The following is a 27,072-nucleotide window of genomic DNA, read 5'->3' on the forward strand; positions in this document are numbered from 1 at the left end:
TGTGTGTGTATGTGTGTATGTGTGTGTGTGTGTGTGTAAATCACGAAGATTAACACGTAATGAAAAATGTGACTTTCCTTAAGTACTTACGTATTTAGTAATACATATTCAGAAGGGTGAGTTACATGGATCTAGTTTTGGACATATATAGGCAGGAAAGAGGTGAAGGGAAGTGAGGTATAATGAAAAAAATATGGATGGGATTGTGTGGATATAAATAGGAGCTGCATCATATGGGCCAATAGACCCATACGTGGATATTAATAACATAAGATAGTGAATATTAACACGGTATTAGTGAGACAAATGTGTATCAATGATCCTACTCAAATTCCCCTCTAACTGATCAATCAAAAATAGATCTAAATTATATAAACCACTGCTAATGTTCATATTACATAATTTTGTAATATGTATTAAAGCAGATTCAATTTTGTTCCTATTGAAAGTTATTTTACAATTCGTTATTGAAGAAGCCATCTCCGAATCAATTTGGAGGGAATTTTCTGACAAATGAACAAACAAAGCATTAGACAATTGGCCATGTCTTACAGAGTAATTATGTTGCGAAATTCTACATTTCAAATCTTTAGATGTTTGCCCAACATAGAACCTATTACAATCTTTACAAGGTATTTAATAAATGACACAATTATCACTATGATGACTGTTTCTAACTAATAGTTTACCAACAGAATTTTCGTAATTAGACAATACATGTATATATTAAACTTTCAAGGCCTTGACAATATTTTCAAACCCAGAAAAATATGGTAAACATAGTACATTCTTTGGACGAATTTTCTTACTGCATATATTAAAAATCAATAGAGTTAGGTAGAGTGCCAGAGTCATGGAAGGTAGCTAATGTGGTACCAATTTTAAAGAAAGGAGATAGATCACTTAAGTCAAACTATCAGCCAATTAGCCTAACATCTATTGTGGGAAAGTTATTTGAATCGATAATTGCAAATACAATTCGTCTTCATCTTGAAAAAAAATAGAATAATAAATGAGTCGCAACATCGTTTTACAAATGGCCGTTCATGTTTAACAAATTTGCTATCTTTTTATTCCAGCATAGTTGAGGCAGTTGATAGCGGTAAGGATTGTGATGTTGTGTACCTTGACTTTAACAAAGCTTTTGATACAGTGCCACATGGAAGACTGATTAAAAAAATAGAGGCTCATGGTATTGGGGGTGCTATACTAAGTTAGATTAGGGCATGGCTTTTCCAAAGGAAACAGAGAGTTAGTATAAATGGGGTTAAGTCAGAGTGGGATAATGTTAGTGGAGTACCTCAGGGCTCTGTCCTGGGACCTCTGTTGTTTATAATATATATAAATGATTTAGATTCAGGTTTGAGTAGCAACATTTGCAAATTTGCAGATGATACAAAAATCGGTAGGGAAATTAATACAGAAAAAGACTCACTATCACTTCAAGTTGATCTAAATAGGGTTTTGAAATGGTCAAAAGATTGGCAGATGCAGTTTAATGCTGATAAATGTAAAGTTCTGAGGCTAGGTAATGATGATAGAGTTACAAGATACGAGCTAGATGGTGTTGAGATTGCGAAGTCGGATTGCGAAAGGGATCTGGGAGTTATGATTAGTAAGACTTTAAAACAAAAGGATCAATGCCTGAATGTTCGTAATAAGGCAAATAGGACACTGGGATTTATTAATCGATGCGTTAGTAACAAGACACCTGGTGTTATTCTTCGGGTATATCTTGCTCTGGTTAGGTTCCATTTAGATTATGCAGTTCAGTTTTGATCGCCGTACTATAGAATCGATATAAATTCACTTGAACGTGTCCAGCATAGGATGACTAAGTTAATTCCCCAAATTAGATATCTTTCATTTGAAGACAGATTAACAAAGCTTAACTTGCATTCACTGGAAAGGCGAAGAGTGAGGGGTGACATGATAGAGGTTTACAAGTGGATGAATGGACATAACACAGGGGATATTAATAGGGTATTAAAAATATCAACAGAAGACAGAACACGAAACAATGGGTATAAATTGGATAAGTTTAGATTTAGGAAAGACTTGGGTAAATACTGGTTCGGTAACAGGGTTGTTGATTTGAGGAACCAATTACCGCGTAACGTGGTGGAGGTGGGGTCCCTCGATTGTTTCAAGCGTGGGTTGGACATGTTTATGTGTGGGATTGGGTGGTTATAGATAGGAGCTGCCGTATGGGCCAATAGGCCTTCTGCAGTTACCTTGTTTTATTAAATATAGTAGACAGTGGCTCGGAAAGCTCCTCTTTGCATTCTTTAAGCACCCTGGCAAACACTTCATCCGGCCCTAGGGATTTGTTTGGTTTTAGTTTTACTATTTGTTAAATTACGTCCTCCCTGGTAACTGCTAAACTATTCAACCTGTCCTCGTCCCCACCCACATATACTTGTTCGGCTGAAGGCATATTGTTAAGTTCCTCTTTAGTATATACAGATATAAAATATTTATTAAAAATACTACTCCTCGTCATTATCCGTTATTTGACCTGCCTCAGTTTTTAATGGACCTATCCTTTTCCTAGTCTTAGTTCGATATAACTGAAAAAACCCTTTAGGATTTGTCTTCGCTTGTCCTGCTATGCGAACTTAGTAGTTTCTTTTTGCTTTCCTTATATCTTTTTTAACATTTCTAACCAGTTGTACGAATTCCTGTTCTAAACTAACTTCCCCATTCATATTCCTTTTGTACCACGCACTCTTTTTACCTATAAGCTTTTTCAAATCATTCGTTATCCACTTTGGATCATTAGTATTCTATCTATTCAATTTATATGGTATACTACGTCCCTGGGCTTTGCTTAGAATATTTTTAAATGTGGTTATATTTTGAATCCACATCGAAATCCCCTTTTACGTCACCTGTTGCTAGGTTCATGTCTAGCCCACACCCCATCCCCAAGACATTACAATCTATTTGACCCAAAAAATTTCTTAGTCTATTGAAATCAGCTTTTCGAAAATCAGGCACTTTAACAGAATTTTCTCCAGTTAATTCCACTAAAATTAAAGTCACCCATGACATAAATATTGTTTGATCTTGATGCTCTAGATATTTCATCCCATAGATGCTTTGCTTCCATTCTGTCTAAATTTGGTGGCCTATATATAACTCCTATTATAATAATATTTGCTTTTTCGTTTAATTCTATCCAAATAGTTTCTGTGTGTGGCTCAGTTTTGATTCCCTCTTTAAGACTACATTTCAAATTGTCCCTAACATATATGGCTACTCCCCCTCCTCGTCTAATATATCTATGTGTGTGAAATAGTTTAAATCCATTTATTTGATATTCAGCTAATAGTTCTCTATTTTCTACATTCATCCACGTTTCGGTAAGTGCAATAATATCTATTTTTTCTGTACAGATAAGAGCATTTAACTCGTTTATTTTGTTTCTTAGACCTCTACTGTTAGTGTAATATACCCTTAGTGAATTGTTATTTTGAGGCCCTTCTCTTTCCCTGATCATTTTGCCAATTTGTTTCTCCAACAAACACATATTTTTATTACCTCCTTCCTCCCTATCAATTCCCATACCACTATCTACTAACAGTTTAAACCCAAACAAATGCCTCTAACCACTGGTTCCAACGAGTTCGCAACAACAACCCCAGCCCTCGATAGATGCACCCCATCACGAGCATACATTTCATTTCTTCCATAGAAGTGTTCCCAGTTGTCTATGAAAGATATTGCATTTGATTTGCAATATCCTTGCCCCACTTTCCTATTTCCTCATCCTCCCCACCATTCCCCACTCCCATGTCCCTGCTTGATATCTGCTTGATGGGGTTCTGGGAGTTCTTCTACTCCCCAAGCCCGGCCTCAGGCTAGGCTCGACTTGTGAGAGTTTGGTCCACCAGGCAGTTGCTTGGAGCGGCCCGCAGGCCCTCATACCCACCACAGCCCGGTTGCTCAGGCACGTTTTTTTTTTAGAAAACAGTCTAGTTTTCTCTTGAAGATGTCCATGGTTGTTCCAGCAATATTTCTTATAGTTGCTGGGAGGACGTTGAACAACCGCGGACCTCTGATGTTTATACAGTGTTCTCTGATTGTGCCCATGGCACTCCTGCTCTTCACTGGTTATATTCTGCTCTTCCATATCGTTCACTCCAGTACATTGTTATATTACTGTGTAGACTTGGGACCTGGCCCTCCAGTATTTTCCATGTGTATATTATTTGGTATCTAAATGTACTCCTTTCTAGTGAGTACATTTGGAGAGCTTTAAGACGATCCCAATAATTTAGGTGCTTTATCGTGTCTATGCGTGCCGTATATGTTCTCTGTATTCCCTCTATTTCAGCAATCTCTCCTGCTCTGAAGGGGAAAGTGAGTACTGAGCAGTACTCAAGACGGGACACCACAAGTGACTTGAAGAGCACAACCATTGTGATGGAATTCCTGGATTCGAAAGTTCTCGTAATCCATCCTATCATTTTTCTGGCTGACTCAATATTTGCTTGGTTATGCTCCCTAAACGTTGACATGCTTTTTTCATACTATGGGCAGATTCGATTGTGTTTTGTACCCTGTATTATGTTTCAGATCCTCATTTTTGCCGTACCTGAGTACCTGGAATTTATCACTGATAAACATCATGTTATTTTCTGATGCCCAATCGAAAACTTTGTTGATATCTGCTTATAGTTTTTCAATGTCTTTCGCAGAGGTAATTTTCATGCTGATTTTTGTGTCATCTGCAAAGGATGACACGAAGCTGTGATTTGTATTTTTGTCTATATCTGATATGAGAATAAGTAAAAGCAGTAGTGCAAGGACTGTACCTTGAGGTACAGAGCTTTTAACAGCGCTTGGACTCGATTTTACATGATTAACTGTTACTCTTTGTGTTCTGTTTGACAGGTAATTGAGTATCCAGCGTCCTACTTTACCAGCTATTTCCATTGACCTCATTTTGTGTGCTATCACTCTATGGTCACATTTGTCGAATGCCTTTGCTAAGTTTGTGTATACTACATCTGCATTTTGATTTTCTTTTAGAGCTTCTGTGATTTTGTCATAATGGGTGAGTAATTGTGACAGACAGGATCTTCCCGCTCTAATACCATGCTGTCCTTGGTTGTGTAGCTCATTATTTTCCATAAAACTAGAAATTTGATTCCTAATCACTCTTTCAAAACCTTTTAATATGTGTAATGTTCGTGCAACTGGTCTATAATTTTTTGCCAAGGCTTTACTACCCCCCCCTTGTGCAGAGGAGCTGTATCTGCTGATTTAAGTGCAGCTGGTATCTCCCCGGTATCCAGGCTCTTTCTCCATATTATGCTGAGCGTTCGCGTTTCTAGTACTTTACATTTCTTTATGAATATTGAATTCCACGAGTCCGACCCAGGAGCTGAGTGCATGGGCACATTGTCAATTTATCTTTTAAAGTCTTCCAAGTTTGCATTAATATCCGTTATATTATCTGCAGCATGAATGTCATTCATAAAGAAATTGTCTGGATCATCAACTTTCATGTTGTTTATTATTGTGCTAAACATAGCCTTAAACTGGCTTCTTAGAATTTCCCTAATTTCTTTGTTGTCCTCTGTGTATGTACCTTCAGTTGTAATTAAAGGTTCAATACTGGTGGAGATTTTTTATTTTGATTTTGCGAATGTGAAAAAAATATTTTTAATTTTACTTTATCTCTTGTATTGCTTTCTGTTCCAATTCTATTTCCTCAGACGCATATGATCGCTTCAACGTTTGTTCTATTTCTTCGATCTCCCTGTTTAGGTTTATTTTCCTTTCTTGTGATAGACGTGTCTACCTAATCATTTCTGTTAATTTTTCCTTCTCCTGATCAGTCGTCTGTGCTCTCTATCTAGAGTGGTCCTCTTTCTGACCCTCCTCACAGGCAAATGCTTCAAGCAGACCTTGTATGCTTCAGCTGTCAGTTGAGCTATTGCGTGTGGGAGTTTTGTCACTTAAGACCGTTTCTTATTGAATGTTAGCAAGGTCTACATTTATTTTTTCCCAGTCGTCCTCTTATTGTTGAAATTGAATTGATAGAATACCCCTTCTCGCTTGTTGGGTCTCTTAGACCTACTACCGTTATTTATGCTAGTTCGCACTTCAATGAGCTTTTGGTCTGAGTATGTCCCCTCGTAATTGTCCTCGTCCTCGTTCCCTTCGTCCTTCCCACCATACCCAACTCTACCATCCCCTTGTCCTCTTCACTATTTCCCCAACCCAGTCCCCTTGTCCTCTCCACCATGCATTTCTTCCCCGTCGCCTCGTCCACTTCACCATTACCCCCTTTCCCAGTCCTCTCGTCCTCCCCACTTCCCTGTTCCCTTGTCCTCTCCACCATTCTCCACTTCCCCGTCCCCTCGTCTCTAACATCCCCCACTCCTGTCCCCTCGTCCTCTCCACCATTACCCCCCCACCCCCATCCCCTCGTCCTCCTCACTATTCCCCCACTCCCGTCCTCTCGTCCTCCCCATTATTCCCCACTCCCTCATCTGATGTATTCCCAAAGGATCTGATATTCCTATCAGAAAAATGGGAACATCAAATGATCTGATGCTCCCATTACTGAAAAATAAGTAGAACAGTTAAAAGTACAAAATGAAAGAAAAAAAATATACTATATGCACGAAATGAACAGTATGGTAAACAACAGCTCAATTCCAACACAATGTCATACAAATTAATTAAATAAAAATAAAAATAAATCGAAATCAATGAAAATTCAATTTAACAATGCAATCAGAAACATTGAATTGGAATCACAACATTTTGGGGGGAAAGTTTAGCGTGTGTTGCTATTACGTACAGCAGGTGGCGATGCTTTAAAAAAAAAAGCATGTTTTTCCTGTCAAACGTATGGCATCTATATACTAGGTACATAAAAACATGCGCGTATTTGAATGGAACATTGAGTCAAAATTTCAAAGCAATCGGTAAAGAACTTTCGGAGATTACAGCATGTGTTGCTCTTACATCCAACAGATGGCGCTGTTAAAAAAAAAAAAACGTTTTTCCTGTCACAGGTGAGGCATGTATATAGTAGGTATAAAAAAAAACACGCACATATTCGAATGCAACGTTGTGTCAAAATTTCAAAGCAATCGATAAAGAGTTTTTTTATGAAAAAGACATGAAAAACACAGTTTCTCAAAAAAGCATGTTTTTCCCGTCACAGACGTGACATCTATATAGTATGTATTTAGAAACACGCTGGGATGCGAATGGAACGTTGTGTCAAAATTTCAAAGCACTCGACGAAGAACTTTCGGAGATTAGGGATTTTGAACAAATGAACATTTACATTTTTGGTTATATAGATGTATGACTTACTTTGCTACGGCGAACTACCAAAAACTCAGTAGATAACAAAGCTTGAGACCAATAGAATCAATATTCTTAAACTCTTCCTCTAAGAGTTCTGGACTAACAACCCGAAGAGCTCTTAGATACATCGTGTTCACTTCTTCTACAACCCTTTTTTTATGTTATACACTTTATTGTACAAAGTTATAGTTACACATATGATTGTTTACAAAAATGAACATTAAGAGGAAATATGAGGAAGTTTGTTTCCTAGAGGCTGTAGATTTCTTTGAACTCCTCCAACGCCGGGCAGGAACCGAGGATGCAGCAGGCATGGCCCCTCTGGATCGTGACACTGAGGCGCTGGAAGAGAAAACTTGCCACTCTAGGGTCTCTTTTAGTGTCAATGAGCCTGTAACCAAGATCCTTAAGAAACCCTTTTGCACTCTCTACCCATGGGCCTAGGGTCTCAGATCCTACTGGAACGAAGTTGTACCGGTGATCTAATTCCCCGTACTTGGTTGACTTGTATCTTTCTCTGTGTGTTACCGCGGATCCTGCTTGGCCGGCAAAGAGGTTGATGCATGTGGTTGCCAGGGTGGATACGCTAGTATAGTCTCACGCCAACGGTCTGCCACCCTTTCAAGGGTGCAGTGTGATTCTGTCTGGTCGGTCGGCAAAGCTAACAGAGTCACGGATCAATAGATTGCGGGGCTCTCTCTCCGCTGAACACTGGGCAGAGGCTATGCTCCTCTTAATGATGTCATTGACTTCGTCGTTTCGAGAGTGCCAACCGCCAGATTTTCCACAGTGCAGGAGATGCAATCGATATTCGTCAACATCTGCCTCACCACAAATACTCCTATGAACAGTATGGATAGGAGTACCAAGGCAGAGAGCGACTGCAATATGGAGCTTCTGCAGATCAAGACGTGTGTGTGTCGCCGACATAGGGACTGCCAAAAGGAAGTCCCCTGCATGAGGAGCCTGCACAGCTGTGAGCCGTGCACGATCACTGGGGGTGGTTGCTGCCTCCACCAAAGCTGTGGCTTCTTTGTCTACAAGAGGGTTGTCCCAGCTCGATTGTTTCTAGGCTTTCAGCATGGTTGGTCTGAGTGCTGGGTCTGCCATGGTACCCATGGTACCATGGGTACATATATATGTATATATATATATATATGTCGTACCTAGTAGCCAGAACTCACTTCTCAGCCTACTATTCAAGGCCCGATTTGCCTAATAAGCCAAGTTTTCATGAATTAATATATTTATTATAATTTTTTTCTTATGAAATGATAAAGCTACCCTTTTCACTATGTATGAGGTCAATTTTTTTTTATTGGAGTTAAAATTAACGTAGATATATGACCGAACCTAACCAACCCTACCTAACCTAACCTAACCTATATATATAGGTAAGGTTAGGTTAGGTAGCCAAAAAAAGCTAGGTTAGGTTAGGTTAGGTAGGTTAGGTAGACGAAAAAACATTAATTCATGAAAACTTGGCTTATTAGGCAAATCGGGCCTTGAATAGTAGGCTGAGAAGTGAGTTCTGGCTACTAGGTACGACATATATATATATATATATATATATATATATATATATATATGTCGTACCTAATAGCCAGAACTCACTTCTCAGCCTACTATGCAAGGCCCGATTTGCCTAATAAGCCTAGTTTTCATGAATTAATGTTTTTTCGACAACCTAACCTACCTAACCTAACCTAACCTAACGTTTTCGGCTACCTAACCTAACCTAACCTATAAAGATAGGTTAGGTTAGGTTAGGTAGGGTTGGTTAGGTACGGTCATATATCTACGTTAATTTTAACTCCAATAAAAAAAAATTGACCTCATACATAATGAAATGGGTAGCTTTATCATTTCATAAGAAAAAAATTTGAGAAAATATATTAATTCAGTAAAACTTGGCTTATAAGGCAAATCCGGCCTCGCATAGTAGGCTGAGAAGTGAGTTCTGGCTACTAGGTACGACATATATATATATATATATATATATATATATATATATATATATGTCGTACCTAATAGCCAGAACACACTTCTCAGCCTACTATGCAAGGCCCGATTTGCCTAGTAAGCCAAATTTTCATGAATTAATTGTTTTTCGTCTACCTAACCTACCTAACCTAACCTAACCTAACTTTTTCGGCTACCTAACCTAACCTTACCTATAAAGATAGATTAGGTTAGGTTAGGTAGGGTTGGTTAGGTTCGGTCATATATCTACGTTAATTTTAACTCCAATAAAAAAAATTGACCTCATACATAATGAAATGGGCAGCTTTATCATTTCATAAGAAAAAAATTAGAGAAAATATATTAATTCAGGAAAACTTGGCTTATTAGGCAAATCGGGCCTTGCATAGTAGGCTGAAAAGTGCGTTCTGGCTACTAGGTACGACATATATATATATATATATATATATATATATATATATATATATATATATATATATATATATATATATATATACATATATATATATAAATATATATATATATATATATATATATATATATATATATATATATATATATATATATATATATATATACATATATATATAATATTAGTATATTTTGGTAGCAGTCTTTCCTGTAGACATATATTATTAAATATGACCGAAAAAGTAAGATTAATAATTCTAACACGAATTTTCTCAATCTTTCGTACATTTCTTTTCACTGTTGGAGGTAATTCAAAAATCAATTCTCCAAAATTCATTTTTATTTTTAGTCTGACGCGACACTTGAGCGCGTTTCGTAAAACTTATTACATTTTCAAAGACTTTACACATACACAACTGAATAGAACTTACATATCTCCGATTTGTTTATATCTACAATTGAGTGAGGTGGATGGGGTGAGGTGGTATTTAATAGGGTATTAATTTCATCAACACAAGACAGAACACGAAACAATGGGTATTGAAATGACATACCAGAATATTTTCTGGTATGTCAAGAGGAGTACAGGCTGGATCACGATACACTCTGTCGGCTATCATCCCGATTGTCTCGTCCACAGGTACGTTGGTAAACAGCGATTCTACGTCCAACGAGGCTCTTATCCCTGTGGCCCGTGTGCCCCGCAGTAAGTCAACAAATTCCTTTGGAGACTTCAGGCTGAAGGCGCAAGGGACATAAGGAGTCAGCAGGCCGTTGAGTCGCTTCGCCAGTCTGTACGTGGGTGTGGGTATCTGGCTAATGATTGGCCGAAGTGGGTTTCCAGGCTTGTGTGTCTTGACATTTCCATACGCATATCCAGGTTTATATTCCCTAATAATCTTTGGCAGGTGGAGTCCGGATTTCTTGTCGTTCACAGTTTTGATCAGTTTGTTGACCTTTGCTTTCAATTCGGCTGTAGTGTCCTTCGTTACCCTTTGGAATTTTGTTTCGTTAGAGAGTATGAGGTTCATTTTCGCCAGATATTCGTCTTTTTTAAGAATGATGTATATTGGCGACTTGTCACTTCTCCTGACAACTATCTCCTTGTTCTCATGAAGGCTTTTAGATGCCGTTTTGAGCTCGGGGGACAGTATGGTGCTTCTGTAGTTGCCCCGATTCTTTCCTCCTTCCGCAATAAGTTCTGCTTGTAAGGTATCTTTGGTAGTGACCTTCTTTTGTGTCTCGAGGTCGAATATGTCGTCCAACAGAATTTCTAACTCTACTTTCCGGGCCATCTCACTCGGTCTGGACATAACGTGACAGTTTATACCCAGATTTAGGAGAGTGACTTGGTCCTCAGTGAGGTTAATTCCTGCCAGGTTCAGGAAGCCATCTCTTGGCTTGGGTCGTGGAATTGCCATAGGTCCTCCATATAACGTTGTTAGTTTCTTGATAATCCTTGTTTCAGTGCTGAGGTGATGTCGGTCTGTGAGGATGTCGAGGTGTTGTTCAATGCGGGTACGGAGACTTTCGTCGATGTTGCTATTTCTCCATTCGTTTGTAGCATGAAGTAGTTGCGTTTTGTTGTCTTTGATTTCATTTTCTGCCTTGTATATCTGATCACGAATCAGATCCTGGCGATATTTTATCGTGAAAGCTTGATTCCTTGTTGCTGGGTCGTGCATTTTAATATTAGTATATTTTGGTAGCAGTCTTTCCTGTAAGGTGAGGTGGTATTAATAGGGTATTAAATTCCTAAACACAAGACAGAACACGAAACAATGGGTATTGAATGGAAGTGATTTGTAGAAAGCCTATTGGTCCATATTTCTTGATGCTTCTATATTGGAGCGGAGTCTTGAGGTGGGTAGAATATAGTTGTGCACTAATTGGCTGTTGATTGCTGGTGTTGACTTCTTGATGTGTAGAGCCTCGCAGACGTCAAGCCGCCTGCTATCGCTGTACCTATCGATGATTTCTGTGTTGTTTACTAGGATTTCTCTGGCGATGGTTTGGTTGTGGGAAGAGATTATATGTTCCTTAATGGAGCCCTGTTGCTTATGCATCGTTAAACGCCTAGAAAGAGATGTTGTTGTCTTGCCTATATACTGAGTTTTTTGGAGCTTACAGTCCCCAAGGGGGCATTTGAAGGCTATACGACGTTGGTCTCTTTTAAAGCGTTCTGCTTTGTGTCTGGAGAGTTTCTCATGAGTAGGCTGGCCGTTTTTCTGGTTTTATAGTAAATCGTCAGTTGTATCCTATGATTTTTGTCTGTAGGGATAACGTTTCTATTAACAATATCTTTCAGGACCCTTTCCTCCGTTTTATGAGCTGTGGAAAAGAAGTTCCTGTAAAATAGTCTAATAGGGGGTATAGGTGTTGTGTTAGTTGTCTCTTCAGAGGTTGCATGGCGTTTCACTTTCCTTCTTATGATGTCTTCGATGAAACCATTGGAGAAGCCGTTGTTGACTAGGACCTGCCTTACCCTACAGAGTTCTTCGTCGACTTGCTTCCATTCTGAGCTGTGGCTGAGAGCACGGTCGACATATGCGTTAACAACACTCCTCTTGTACCTATCTGGGCAGTCGCTTTTGGCATTTAGGCACATTCCTATGTTCGTTTCCTTAGTGTAGACTGCAGTGCGGAAACCTCCGCTCTTTTCCATGACTGTTACATCTAGAAAGGACAGCTTCCCATCCTTTTCCATCTCGTAAGTGAAACGCAGCACGGAACTCCGCTCGAATGCCTCCTTCAGCTCCTGCAGATGTCTGACATCAGGTACCTGTGTAAAAATGTCGTCAACATACCTGCAGTATATGGCCGGTTTCAAGTTCATGTCGACTAAGACTTTTTGCTCGACGGTACCCATGTAGAAGTTTGCAAACAGGACACCTAGGGGAGAACCCATGGCGACCCCATCTACTTGCTTATACATGTGCCCATCCGGGCTCAAGAAGGGTGCCTCTTTAGTACAAGCTTGGAGTAGTTTCCTTAGGATATTTTCTGGTATGTCAAGAGGAGTAAAGGCTGGATCACGATACACTCTGTCGGCTATCATCCCGATTGTCTCGTCCACTGGTACGTTGGTGAACAGCGATTCTACGTCTAACGAGGCTCTTATTCCTGTGGCTCGTGTGCCCCGCAGTAAGTCAACAAATTCCTTTGGCGACTTCAGGCTGAAGGCGCAAGGGACATAAGGAGTCAGCAGGCCGTTGAGTCGCTTCGCTAGTCTGTACGTGGGTGTGGGTATCTGGCTAATGATTGGCCGAAGTGGGTTTCCAGGCTTGTGTCTTGACATTTCCATACGCATATCCATATTGGATATGGATATGCGTATGGAAAATTCGTGTTAGAATTATCTTACTTTTTCGGTCATATTTAATAATATATATATATATATATATATATATATATATATATATATATATATATATATATATATATATATATATATATATATATATGCGAACAAGCCTGAATGGTCCCCAGGACAATATGCAACTGAAAACTCACACCCCAGAAGTGACTCGAACCCATACTCCCAGATGCCACGCAACTGGTATGTACAAGACGCCTTAATCCACTTGACCATCACGACCGGACATAATGAGGTGATAGCCGAGGCTATTTGAACCACCCCACCGCCGGCACTCGGATAGTAATCTTGGGCATAGCATTTTACCAAATCACCTCATTCTTTGGGGCACACGTGAGGAACACAAATGCGAACAAGCCTGAATGGTCCCCAGGACAATATGCAACTGAAAACTCACACCCCAGAAGTGACTCGAACCCATACTCCCAGATGCCACGCAACTGGTATGTACAAGACGCCTTAATCCACTTGACCATCACGACCGGACATAATGAGGTGATAGCCGAGGCTATTTGAACCACCCCACCGCCGGCACTCGGATAGTAATCTTGGGCATAGCATTTTACCAAATCACCTCATTCTTTGGGGCACACGTGAGGAACACAAATGCGAACAAGCCTGAATGGTCCCCAGGACAATATGCAACTGAAAACTCACACCCCAGAAGTGACTCGAACCCATACTCCCAGATGCCACGCAACTGGTATGTACAAGACGCCTTAATCCACTTGACCATCACGACCGGACATAATGAGGTGATAGCCGAGGCTATTTGAACCACCCCACCGCCGGCACTCGGATAGTAATCTTGGGCATAGCATTTTACCAAATCATCTCATTCTTTGGGGCACACGTGAGGAACACAAATGCGAACAAGCCTGAATGGTCCCCAGGACAATATGCAACTGAAAACTCACACCCCAGAAGTGACTCGAACCCATACTCCCAGATGCCACGCAACTGGTATGTACAAGACGCCTTAATCCACTTGACCATCACGACCGGACATAATGAGGTGATAGCCGAGGCTATTTGAACCACCCCACCGCCGGCACTCGGATAGTAATCTTGGGCATAGCATTTTACCAAATCACCTCATTCTTTGGGGCACACTGGATTAAGGCGTCTTGTACATACCAGTTGCGTGGCATCTGGGAGTATGGGTTCGAGTCACTTCTGGGGTGTGAGTTTTCAGTTGCATATTGTCCTGGGGACCATTCAGGCTTGTTCGCATTTGTGTTCCTCACGTGTGCCCCAAAGAATGAGGTGATTTGGTAAAATGCTATGCCCAAGATTACTATCCGAGTGCCGGCGGTGGGGTGGTTCAAATAGCCTCGGCTATCACCTCATTATGTCCGGTCGTGATGGTCAAGTGGATTAAGGCGTCTTGTACATACCAGTTGCGTGGCATCTGGGAGTATGGGTTCGAGTCACTTCTGGGGTGTGAGTTTTCAGTTGCATATTGTCCTGGGGACCATTCAGGCTTGTTCGCATTTGTGTTCCTCACGTGTGCCCCAAAGAATGAGGTGATTTGGTAAAATGCTATGCCCAAGATTACTATCCGAGTGCCGGCGGTGGGGTGGTTCAAATAGCCTCGGCTATCACCTCATTATGTCCGGTCGTGATGGTCAAGTGGATTAAGGCGTCTTGTACATACCAGTTGCGTGGCATCTGGGAGTATGGGTTCGAGTCACTTCTGGGGTGTGAGTTTTCAGTTGCATATTGTCCTGGGGACCATTCAGGCTTGTTCGCATTTGTGTTCCTCACGTGTGCCCCAAAGAATGAGGTGATTTGGTAAAATGCTATGCCCAAGATTACTATCCGAGTGCCGGCGGTGGGGTGGTTCAAATAGCCTCGGCTATCACCTCATTATGTCCGGTCGTGATGGTCAAGTGGATTAAGGCGTCTTGTACATACCAGTTGCGTGGCATCTGGGAGTATGGGTTCGAGTCACTTCTGGGGTGTGAGTTTTCAGTTGCATATTGTCCTGGGGACCATTCAGGCTTGTTCGCATATATATATATATATATATATATATATATATATATATATATATATATATATATATATATATATATATATATATATATTATTAAATATGACCGAAAAAGTAAGATAATTCTAACACGAATTTTCCATACGCATATCCATATCCAATATGGATATGCGTATGGAAATGTCAAGACACAAGCCTGGAAACCCACTTCGGCCAATCATTAGCCAGATACCCACACCCACGTACAGACTAGCGAAGCGACTCAACGGCCTGCTGACTCCTTATGTCCCTTGCGCCTTCAGCCTGAAGTCGCCAAAGGAATTTGTTGACTTACTGCGGGGCACACGAGCCACAGGAATAAGAGCCTCGTTAGACGTAGAATCGCTGTTCACCAACGTACCAGTGGACGAGACAATCGGGATGATAGCCGACAGAGTGTATCGTGATCCAGCCTTTACTCCTCTTGACATACCAGAAAATATCCTAAGGAAACTACTCCAAGCTTGTACTAAAGAGGCACCCTTCTTGAGCCCGGATGGGCACATGTATAAGCAAGTAGATGGGGTCGCCATGGGTTCTCCCCTAGGTGTCCTGTTTGCAAACTTCTACATGGGTACCGTCGAGCAAAAAGTCTTAGTCGACATGAACTTGAAACCGGCCATATACTGCAGGTATGTTGACGACATTTTTACACAGGTACCTGATGTCAGACATCTGCAGGAGCTGAAGGAGGCATTCGAGCGGAGTTCCGTGCTGCGTTTCACTTTCAACAGGTGTACAGATTCCTGAGCCTATCGGGCTCTGTCATATCTACATTTGAAGCTGTGTATGGAGTCAGCCTCCACCACATCACCCCCTAATGCATTCCATTTGTCAACCACTCTGACACTAAAAAAGTTCTTTCTAATATCTCTGTGGCTCATTTGGGCACTCAGTTTCCACCTGTGTCCCCTTGTGCGTGTTCCCCTTGTGTTAAATAGACTGTCTTTATCTACCCTATCAATTCCCTTCAGAATCTGGAATGTGGTGATCATGTCCCCCCTAACTTTTCTGTCTTCCAGCAAAATGAGGTTTAATTCCCGTAGTCTCTCCTCGTAGCTCATACCTCTCAGCTCGGGTACTAGTCTGGTGGCAAACCTTTGAACCTTTTTCAGTTTAGTCTTATCCTTGACTAGATATGGACTCCATGCTGGGGCTGCATACTCCAGGATTGGCCTGACATATGTGGTATACAAAGTTCTGAATGATTCTTTACACAAGTTTCTGAATGCCGTTCGTATGTTGGCCAGCCTGGCATATGCCGCTGATGTTATCCGCTTGATATGTGATGTGTGTGTGTGTGTGTGTGTGTGTGTGTGTGTGTGTGTGTGTGTGTGTGTGTGTGTGTGTGTGTACTCACCTAATTGTACTCACCTAATTGTGCTTGCGGGGGTTGAGCTCTGGCTCTTTGGTCCCGCCTCTCAACCGTCAATCAACTGGTGTACAGATTCCTGAGCCTATTGGGCTCTATCATATCTACATTTGAAACTGTGTATGGAGTCAGCCTCCACCACATCACTTCCTAATGTATTCCATTTGTTAACTACTCTGACACTGAAAAAGTTCTTTCTAACGTCTCTGTGGCTCATTTGGGTACTCAGCTTCCACCTGTGTCCCCTTGTTCGCGTCCCACCAGTGTTGAAAAGTTCATCCTTGTTTACCCGGTCGATTCCCCTGAGGATTTTGTAGGTTGTGATCATGTCCCCCCTTACTCTTCTGTCTTCCAGTGTCGTGAGGTGCATTTCCCGCAGCCTTTCCTCATAACTCATGCCTCTTAGTTCTGGGACTAGTCTAGTAGCATACCTTTGGACTTTTTCCAGCTTCGTCTTGTACTTGACAAGGTACGGGCTCCATGCTGGGGCCGCATACTCCAGGATTGGTCTTACATATGTGATGTACAAGATTCTGAATGATTCCTTACACAGGTTCCTGAACGCCGTTCTGATGTTAGCCAGCCTCGCATATGCCGCAGACGTTATTCTCTTTATGTGGGCTTCAGGAGACAGGTTTGGTGTGATATCAACTCCTAGATCTTTCTCTCTGTCTGTTTCATTAAGTACTTCATCTCCTATTCTGTATCCTGTGCCTGGCCTCCTGTTTCCACTGCCTAGTTTCATTACTTTGCATTTACTCGGGTTGAACTTCAACAGCCATTTGTTGGACCATTCACTCAGTCTATCCAGGTCATCTTGTAGCCTCCTACTATCATCCTCTGTTTCAATCCTCCTCATAATTTTTGCATCGTCGGCAAACATTGAGAGGAACGAATCTATACCCTCTGGGTGTGTGTGTGTGTGTGTGTGTGTGTGTGTGTGTGTGTGTGTGTGTGTGTGTGTGTGTGTGTGTGTGTGTGTGTGTGTGTGTGTGTGTGTGTGTGTGTGTGTGTGTCTGTGTGTGTGTGTGTGTGTGTGTGTGTGTGTGTGTGTGTGTGTGTGTGTGTGTGTGTGTGTGTGTGTGTGTGTGTGTGTGTGTGTGTGTGTGTGTGTGTGTGTGTGTGTGTGTATACACACCCAGACGCGCAAAAGTTGTCAAAATCCCGCACAAACAAGTGCCGCTTTATTGCATATGGTAATGGTGTTGTTTTTGTTTTGCAGTGCGGAATGGCGGCCCCGGAGACAGATGTCCTGAGAGAGAGGATGTCCTCGCTGGTCTCTGTTGACTCCTCCGGTCGATGCTCAACATCTCCCTCTGTGACCACAGCCTGTAGGACCTCCTCCTCCCCCTCAGGACACTGCCAGATGACCACTCCCACTGTGGCTCTCAGCCCAGATCACCTGGTGAAGGGGATGGGCTTCCTGGCCATGTATCCAGAGAACTTTCCTCAAGAGGCACCTGCTGCCTCTCTCCCACACCTGCACATGGAGAGCTCTGTATAACTAGATAGATGCAGCGAGTCAAGCTACAGAGGCAGCAACAGGAGAGGAATTATCAGGAGAAACAATTACGACTATATAGTGCTCAGAATGGATCAGGATAAGGATTTCGCCAACCTGCAGGAAGTGAGACCGTCCACCCCAAGTGGTTTTGACAAAGGGTATTATGATGGTGTGTTCGTGTACGTATATGCTGTTAGTGTTGTGTTGGGGAGTTACCATTCGTTAGTGTTGTGTTGGGGAGTTACCATTCGTTAGTGTTGTGTTGGGGAGTTACCATTCGTTAGTGTTGTGTTGGGGAGTTACCATTCGTTAGTGTTGTGTTGGGGAGTTACCATTCGTTAGTGGGAGGAAGAGCACTCTGCTCCCGGCGGACTGAGTGAGCTCTCTGAAGCTCTCTGTGGTGTATCACCTTACAACACTAGAGTAGTCACACTCAACACTGTCAACACTATTACACATCTTCAGCCTAGAAAGTTTGATCAACAATACAATGTAGGTAATTATCACCATGGATCCATGAACATTATGACAGGAGGCATTTTGTAAGCATTTGAAAACTGTAAATTACTGTTGTTGTAATGTGTTGACTATTTAAGGTTGAAATAATATAGTAATTGTTTACCTACGAGGAGAGATATGATAATAAAATTGCATATCTTGAACAAGTCCACAACATGACGAGGATTCGAACCTACGTCCGGGAGCATCCCAAATGCTGCCAAAATCGACTGAGCTACGACATGATGAAAAAGTTGAAACCAGTAGTTCTACTGAACTTACTTGGATCCTGCAACCTCTCCGAGACACGAAGCGGGTTTTTACACAACTCCCCCATGCACTCGAACTATGTCAATAGGCCGTTCTCCCTCTTCGCCCTTACTTCATTGCACACAGAAATCACAATAGCGTGATGCTTCAAATGAACAAATCAACAAGGGCCGTGACGAGGAGTCGAACCAACGTCCGGGAGCATCCCAGACGCTGCCTTTATCGACTGTCGTAGCTCAGTCGATTAAGGTAACGTCTGGGATGCTCTCGGACGTAGGTTCGAATTCTCATCACTGCCCTTGTTGATTTGTTCATTTGATGCATCACGCTATTGAGATTTCTGTGTGTAATAGCATATATTGATTCCTATTTGAGAAAGTATCCAACATTTTAAACGTTTTTGCTATCATGTTGAAGTGATACAAGCCGGATATCATTCCTTAAAGAGAGAAGAAGTTACTTTTGTTTCATGTATATCAATCAGTATAACTTTCTGTCTGATTAAATTTACATAGACGTCAGGATGTCCACTCCTAGACAACTTGGTCTTCAGTACATAGTTTTGTACAGCCCATCACAAGCTTTCATAGAAAAATACAGCTCGTTAATTTAAACTACAAGATATGCAAACTGTGAAAGTTACACGGAGATGGCTTCTTAAGACTTTATATTGTATGTAGACATTGCCAGATAGAGGCTCCTCTCAGAGGCCACACGGTCTCTGAGAGGAGCCTCAGCTTCACAGCAGTGTGGGTACTCGAAGGATGACCTCACCAGACAACACTTGTAGACGTCCACTCTGATGACAGGAAGTTGGTCAAGAGAAAGTGAATCAAACTCACGTTCAAGAAAACTGAATTCCCCCCCTGGCACCTGGATGTAGACTGACTCCCTCTGGCACCTGGGTGTAGACTGACCCCCCTCCTGGCACCTGGGTGTAGACTGACCCCCCTGGCACCTGGGTGTAGACTAACCCCCCTGGCATCTGGGTGTAGACTGACCCCCCTGGCACCTTGGTTTAGACTGAGCCCCGCTGGCATCTGGGTGTAGACTGAACCCCCCCCCCCTGGCACCTGGGTGTAGGCTAACCTCCCTGGCATCTGGGTGTAGACTTACCCCTCCCCTGGCACCTGGGTGTAGACTGACCCCTTCCTGGCACCTGGGTGTAGACTGACCACCCCCCCTGGCACCTAAGTGTAGACGGACCCCTCCTGGCACCTGGGTCTAGTCTGACCCCCCTGGCACCTGGGTGTAGACTGACCCCCCTGGCATCTGGGTGTAGACTGACTCCCCCCCCCTGGGACCTGGGTGTAGACTGACCCCCCTGGCCCCCTTGGCACCTGGGTGTAGACAGACCCCCCTGGCACCTGGGTGTAGGCTAGCCCCCCTGGCACCTGGGTGTAGACAGACCCCCCTGGCACCTGGGTGTAGGCTGACCCCTTCTGGCACCTGGGTGTAGACTGACCCCCCCTGACACCTGGGTGTAGGCTGACCCCCCCTGGCACCTGGGTGTAGACTGACCCCCCATGGCACCTGGGTGTAGACTGACCCCCCCTGGCACCTGGGTGTAGGCTGACCCCCGCCCCTCCCCTGGCATCTGCGTGTAGACTGAACCCCTGGCACCTGGGTGTAGGCTGACCACCCTGGCACCTGGGTGTAGACTTACCCCCCTGGCACCTGGGTGTAGACTGACCCCCCCTGGCACTTGGGTGTAGACTGACTCCCCTGGCATCTGGGTGTAGACTGACCCTTCTGGCACCTGTGTGTAGACTGACCCCCCTGGCACCTGGGTGTAGACTAACCCCCTTCCTGGCACCTGGGTGTAGACTGACCAACCCCCCCCCTGGCATCTGGGTGTAGACTGACGCCCCCTTGGCACCTGGGTTTAAACTGACCCCCTCTGGCACCTGGAAGTACACTGACCCCCCCTCCTGGCACCTGGGTGTAGACTGACCCCCCTGGCACCTGGGTGTAGACAGACCCCCTGGCACCTGGATGTAGGCTGACCCCCCTGGCACCTGGGTGTAGACTGACCCCCCTGGCATCTGGGTGTAGACTGACTCCCCCCCCCCTGGGACCTGGGTGTAGACTGACCCCCCTGGCCCCCTTGGCACCTGGGTGTAGACAGACCCCCCTGGCACCTGGGTGTAGGCTAGCCCCCCTGGCACCTGGGTGTAGACAGACCCCCCTGGCACCTGGGTGTAGGCTAGCCCCCCTGGCACCTGGGTGTAGACAGACCCCCCTGGCACCTGGGTGTAGGCTGACCCCTTCTGGCACCTGGGTGTAGACTGACCCCCCCTGACACCTGGGTGTAGGCTGACCCCCCCTGGCACCTGGGTGTAGACTGACCCCCCATGGCACCTGGGTGTAGACTGACCCCCCCTGGCACCTGGGTGTAGGCTGACCCCCGCCCCTCCCCTGGCATCTGCGTGTAGACTGAACCCCTGGCACCTGGGTGTAGGCTGACCACCCTGGCACCTGGGTGTAGACTTACCCCCCTGGCACCTGGGTGTAGACTGACCCCCCCTGGCACTTGGGTGTAGACTGACTCCCCTGGCATCTGGGTGTAGACTGACCCTTCTGGCACCTGTGTGTAGACTGACCCCCCTGGCACCTGGGTGTAGACTAACCCCCCTCCTGGCACCTGGGTGTAGACTGACCACCCCCCCCCCTGGCATCTGGGTGTAGACTGACGCCCCCTTGGCACCTGGGTTTAAACTGACCCCCTCTGGCACCTGGAAGTAGACTGACCCCCCTCCTGGCACCTTGGTGTAGACTGACCCCCCTGGCACCTGAGTGTAGACAGACCCCCTGGCACCTGGATGTAGGCTGACCCCCCTGGCACCTGGGTGTAGACTGACCCCCTTCTTGGCACCTGGGTATAGACTGACCCCCCCCCTGGCACCTGGGTGTAGACTGAACCCCCTGGTACCTGGGTGTCGACTGACCCCCTCCCCTGGCATCTGGGTGTAGACTGACCCCCCTGGCACCTGGGTGTAGACTGACCCCCCTGGCACCTGGGTGTAGACTGACCCCCCTCCTGGCACCTGGGTGTAGACTGACCCCTCCTGGCACCTGAGTGTAGGCTGACTTCCCCTCCCCCTGGAACCTGAGTGTAGACTGACCCCCCCCCCCCCTGGCACCAGAGTGTAGATTGACCACCCTCCTGGCACCAGAGTGTAGACTGACCTCCCTCCTGGCACCTGGGTGTAGACTGACCTCCCTGGCACCTGGGTGTAGACTGACCCCCCTGGCACCTGGGTGTAAACTAACCCCCCCCCCCTGGCACCTGGGTGTAGACTGACCCCCCTGACACCTGGGTGTAGACTGACCCCCCCCCCCCTGGCACCTGGGTGTACTGACCCTCACTGGCACCTGGGTGTAGACTGACCCCTTCTGGCACCTGGGTGTAGACTGACCCCCCTGGCATCTGGATGGTGACTGACACCTCCCCTGGCACCTGGATGTAGACTGTCCCCCCCTTGGCACCTGGGTGTAGACTTATACCCCCCTGGCACCTGGGTGTAGACTGACTCCTTCTGGCACCTGGGTGTAGACTGACCCCACTGGCACCTGGGTGTAGACTCACCCCCCTGGCACCTGGGTGTAGACTGACCCCCCCCTGGCACCTGGGTGTAGACGGACCCCCCCTGGCACTTGGGTGTAGACTGACCCCCCTGGCACCTGGATGGTGACTGACACCTCCCCTGGCACCTGGGTGTAGACTGACCCCTTCTGGCACCTGGGTGTAGACTGACCCCACTGGCACCTGGATGTAGACTGACCCCCCTGGCACCTGGGGTGTAGACTGACCCCCCTGGCACCTGGGTGTAGTCTGACCCCCCCCCCTGGCACCTGGGTGTTGACTAACCCCCCTCCTGGCACCTTGGTGTAGAGTGACCCCCCCCCCCTGGCATCTGGGTGTAGACTGACGCCCCCCTGGTACCTGGGTATTGACTGACCCCCTCCCCTGGCATCTGGGTGTAGACTGACCCCCCTGGCACCTGGGTGTAGACTGACCCCCCTGGCACCTGGGTGTAGACTGACCCCCCTCCTGGCACCTGGGTGTAGACTGACCCCCCTGGCACCTGAGTGTAGGCTGACTTCCCCTCCCCCTGGAACCTGAGTGTAGACTGACCCCCCCCCCCTGGCACCAGAGTGTAGACTGACCTCCCTCCTGGCACCAGAGTGTAGACTGACCTCCCTCCTGGCACCTGGGTGTAGACTGACCTCCCTGGCACCTGGGTGTAGACTGACCCCCCCCTGGCACCTGGGTGTAAACTAACCCCCCCCCCCTGGCACCTGGGTGTAAACTAACCCCCCCCCTGGCACCTGGGTGTAGACTGACCCCCCTGACACCTGGGTGTAGACGGACCCCCCCCCCCCCTCCCCTGGCACCTGGGTGTACTGACCCCCCCTGGCACCTGGGTGTAGACTGACCCCTTCTGGCACCGGGGTGTAGACTGACCCCCCCTGGCATCTGGATGGTGACTGACACCTCCCCTGGCACCTGGGTGTAGACTGTCCCCCCCTTGGCACCTGGGTGTAGACTTATCCCCCCCTGGCACCTGGGTGTAGACTGACTCCTTCTGGCACGTGGGTGTAGACTGACCCCACTGGCACCTGGGTGTAGACTGACCCCCCTGGCACCTGGGTGTAGACTGACCCCCCCCTGGCACCTGGGTGTAGACGGACCCCCCTGGCACTTGGGTGTAGACTGACCCCCCCTGGCACCTGGATGGTGACTGACACCTCCCCTGGCACCTGGGTGTAGACTGACCCCTTCTGGCACCTGGGTGTAGACTGACCCCACTGGCACCTGGATGTAGACTGACCCCCCTGGCACCTGGGTGTAGACTGACCCCCCTGGCACCTGGGTGTAGTCTGACCCCCCCCCCTGGCACCTGGGTGTTGACTAACCCCTCCCCCCTCCTGGCACCTGGGTGTAAACTGACCCCTTCTGGCACCTGGGTGTAGACGGACCCCCCCTTGTACCTGGGTGTAGACTGACCCCCTCCTGGCACCAAGGTGTAGGCTGATCCCCCCTGGCAACTGGGTGTAGACTGACCCCCCCCTGACACCTAGGTGTAGGCTGACCCCCCTGGCACCTGGTGTAGACTGACCTCCCCCCCCCTGGCACCTGGGTCTAGGGAACGTAGTTCACCCACTATACGCTCCAACATCAAATATACAGTGTCAAGTCAGAGTGGTCCAGTCGTTAGTGCCAATAGCTGGGATTCTCTCGGTTGCGGGTTCGAGTCCACCTCAGAGCTCAAGTTGATTTTCTCATTGTAACTTATGGTAACAAGAGGAGTTTGCAATGAAGGGAAGTATAGTGCCGTAAGTGTTGCTGCCAGTTGGCAAACTGATATACGCAAGGGGCGCGGTGTAGCACAGTAAGTGTTGCTGCCTGTTGGCAAACTGATATACGCAAGGGGCGCGGTGTAGCACAGTAAGTGTTGCTGCCTGTTGGCAAACTGATATATGCAAGGGGCGCGGTGTAGCACAGTAAGTGTTGCTGCCTGTTGGCAAACTGATATATGCAAGGGGCGCGGTGTAGCACAGTAAGTGTTGCTGCCTGTTGGCAAACTGATAAACGCAAGGGGCGCGGTGTAGCACAGTAAGTGTTGCTGCCTGTTGGCAAACTGATAAACGCAAGGGGCGCGGTGTAGCACAGTAAGTGTTGCTGCCTGTTGGCAAACTGATAAACGCAAGGGGCGCGGTGTAGCACAGTAAGTGTTGCTGCCTGTTGGCAAACTGATAAACGCAAGGGGCGCGGTGTAGCACAGTAAGTGTTGCTGCCTGTTGGCAAACTGATAAACGCAAGGGGCGCGGTGTAGCACAGTAAGTGTTGCTGCCTGTTGGCAAACTGATAAACGCAAGGGGCGCGGTGTAGCACAGTAAGTGTTGCTGCCTGTTGGCAAACTGATAAACGCAAGGGGCGCGGTGTAGCACAGTAAGTGTTGCTGCCTGTTGGCAAACTGATAAACGCAAGGGGCGCGGTGTAGCACAGTAAGTGTTGCTGCCTGTTGGCAAACTGATAAACGCAAGGGGCGCGGTGTAGCACAGTAAGTGTTGCTGCCTGTTGGCAAACTCATATATGCAAGGGGCGCGGTGCAGCACAGTAAGACAGAGCAGCAGTTGTAGCGAGGACAGTAGACGGCATCGCTGTCAGTGCCTCCTTGAATTTAAACAGTATAAATATCTAGATATGTAGCTTAACAATGAGAAAACATTATCTAATGTTGATGCAGACAATAAAATATACAATTATCATAAACTTACACTAGAAGTAAAACATAAGATATTAAAACAATGTGATTACTGAAGCATGAATACCAGTATGTAGTAAATATTTAGTTGCTGAGTATTGTATTAGTGGAACATTTTACTCTCAGAGTAACTATGAGGTGAGGGGCGGTGCTCTCTTATTTACAAACACAATTTTGACATTAAAATACAAATTAAAACACTGTATACACTGACACCATGTGGATAATACACAAGTGTTTAGATAAATAAGCAGATTTAACCAGAGAGGCAACTTGCATCCAGACCAGTGTTTGGATGTTCATCCAGCAGGTTTCTCTGAGTACATTCTGAGAAAGTTAATAAGCAACGAATCATTTGGTCCAAGAAAAGTTTTGACACATTGTTATGAAAGGTGTCAGAGGTAAGGAGATGCTCTTTAATAACTTGTTTTTAAAGAATATTTACTTCATAAAACTTTTAAGATGTTCTGTATATATGTTTATTGCTCCAATAAAGCTGGATTTCGACTTTTTTTTATCAAATTATTTGCCAGTAATTATAACTGTGTTGTATATTGTTTGTTTGGGCAACAGTAAAGTGCATTTCCTAATCATGGTTTTCATGACCTTGGATAACTATATATATTTCTTGATCGCATATAATTCTGTCTTTCAAGATTCAATAACCTAAACTCTTCTAAATATTCTTCAGATGATTTTCTACTTTGTGTCAAGTGATTATCTTCATCACTTACCACTGAACACCTGTCAAAGTCTATCGTCTACAAGGGTCAACACTGAACTGTTGAGTTAGTCTACCGTCCATCTTCACGTTCACCTGCGCGCCTGAGTGAAATTTCCCATCAATGTTTCAGAGTAGTAGAAGGTCTCTTCTACAGTGTGACGGAGTCCCATCAATGTGTCAGAGTAGTAGAGGGTCTCCTCTATAGTGTGAAGGAGTCCCATCAATGTGTCAGAGTAGTAGAGGGTCTCCTCTACAGTGTGAAGAAGTCCCATCAATTTGTCAGAGTAGTAGAGGGTCTCCTCTACAGTGTGAAGAAGTCCCATCAATGTGTCAGAGTAGTAGAGGGTCTCCTCTACAGTGTGAAGAAGTCCCATCAATGTGTCAGAGTAGTAGAGGGTCTCCTCTACAGTATGAAGAAGTCCCATCAATTTGTCAGAGTAGTAGAAGGTCACTTCTACAGTGTGACGGAGTCCCATCAATGTGTCAGAGTAGTAGAGGGTCTCCTCTACAGTGTGACGGAGTCCCATCAATGTGTCAGAGTATTAGAGGGTCTCCTCTACAGTGTGAAGAAGTCCCATCAATGTGTCTAGAGTAGTGGAGGGTCTCCTCTACAGTATGAAGAAGTCCCATCAATGTGCCAGAGTAGTAGAGGGTCTCCTCTATAGTATGAAGAAGTCCCATCAATTTGTCAGAGTAGTAGAAGGTCACTTCTACAGTGTGACGGAGTCCCATCAATGTGTCAGAGTAGTAGAGGGTCTCCTCTACAGTGTGACGGAGTCCCATCAATGTGTCTAGAGTAGTGGAGGGTCTCCTCTACAGTATGAAGAAGTCCCATCAATGTGTCTAGAGTAGTGGAGGGTCTCCTCTACAGTATGAAGAAGTCCTCTCCTCACCCGCCACGTATCCAATCATCACCAGCAACACAACATGGAATTATCTCCTTTAGATTCAATTTTAGATTTACAATTTTTAGATTTACTCCTTTAGATTTAGATGTTTTTGCTATATTTTTTCACATGTCTCCAATAAAACTTTTTTTCTATCTAACAAACTAATTTCATTCCTCAAGCATATAAAAGGTTACTGATGTCAGTTATGTGTGTTTCTTTATTGTGGGTCAAGCTGCATTCTGTAACTTGCTGGAGTAAATTTCTGTGTTGTGGGAGGGCCGTGCTGTGGACTCATGGTATGGGGATTTCCCAGCAGGTAAATTCATTAAAAGTTATTGATAATATAAAGTGGACTGTATTAAAATTCTGGACTTCTGTTGGGTATTACCCTTTACACAT

At 45.3% G+C, this 27,072-nt stretch overlaps 1 protein-coding gene across 1 annotated transcript in view; it reads left to right on the forward strand.

The window, feature by feature from the left end:
• The window catches only part of LOC138366709 (neural cell adhesion molecule 1-like), a 1,471,037-nt gene extending 1,452,093 nt beyond the window's left edge, over positions 1-18,944 (forward strand). Inside the window, exon 17 of the mRNA XM_069327980.1 lies at positions 17,738-18,944. Within this exon, the coding sequence (XP_069184081.1) occupies positions 17,738-18,019 (282 nt within the window). The 3' untranslated portion in view covers positions 18,020-18,944. The remainder of the gene's footprint in view (positions 1-17,737) is intronic.
• Positions 18,945-27,072: the final 8,128 nt, after the last annotated feature.

This window comes from Procambarus clarkii, chromosome 20 (genome assembly GCF_040958095.1).
Source record: "Procambarus clarkii isolate CNS0578487 chromosome 20, FALCON_Pclarkii_2.0, whole genome shotgun sequence".
In the NCBI taxonomy this organism is placed as follows: Eukaryota; Metazoa; Arthropoda; class Malacostraca; order Decapoda; family Cambaridae; genus Procambarus; species Procambarus clarkii.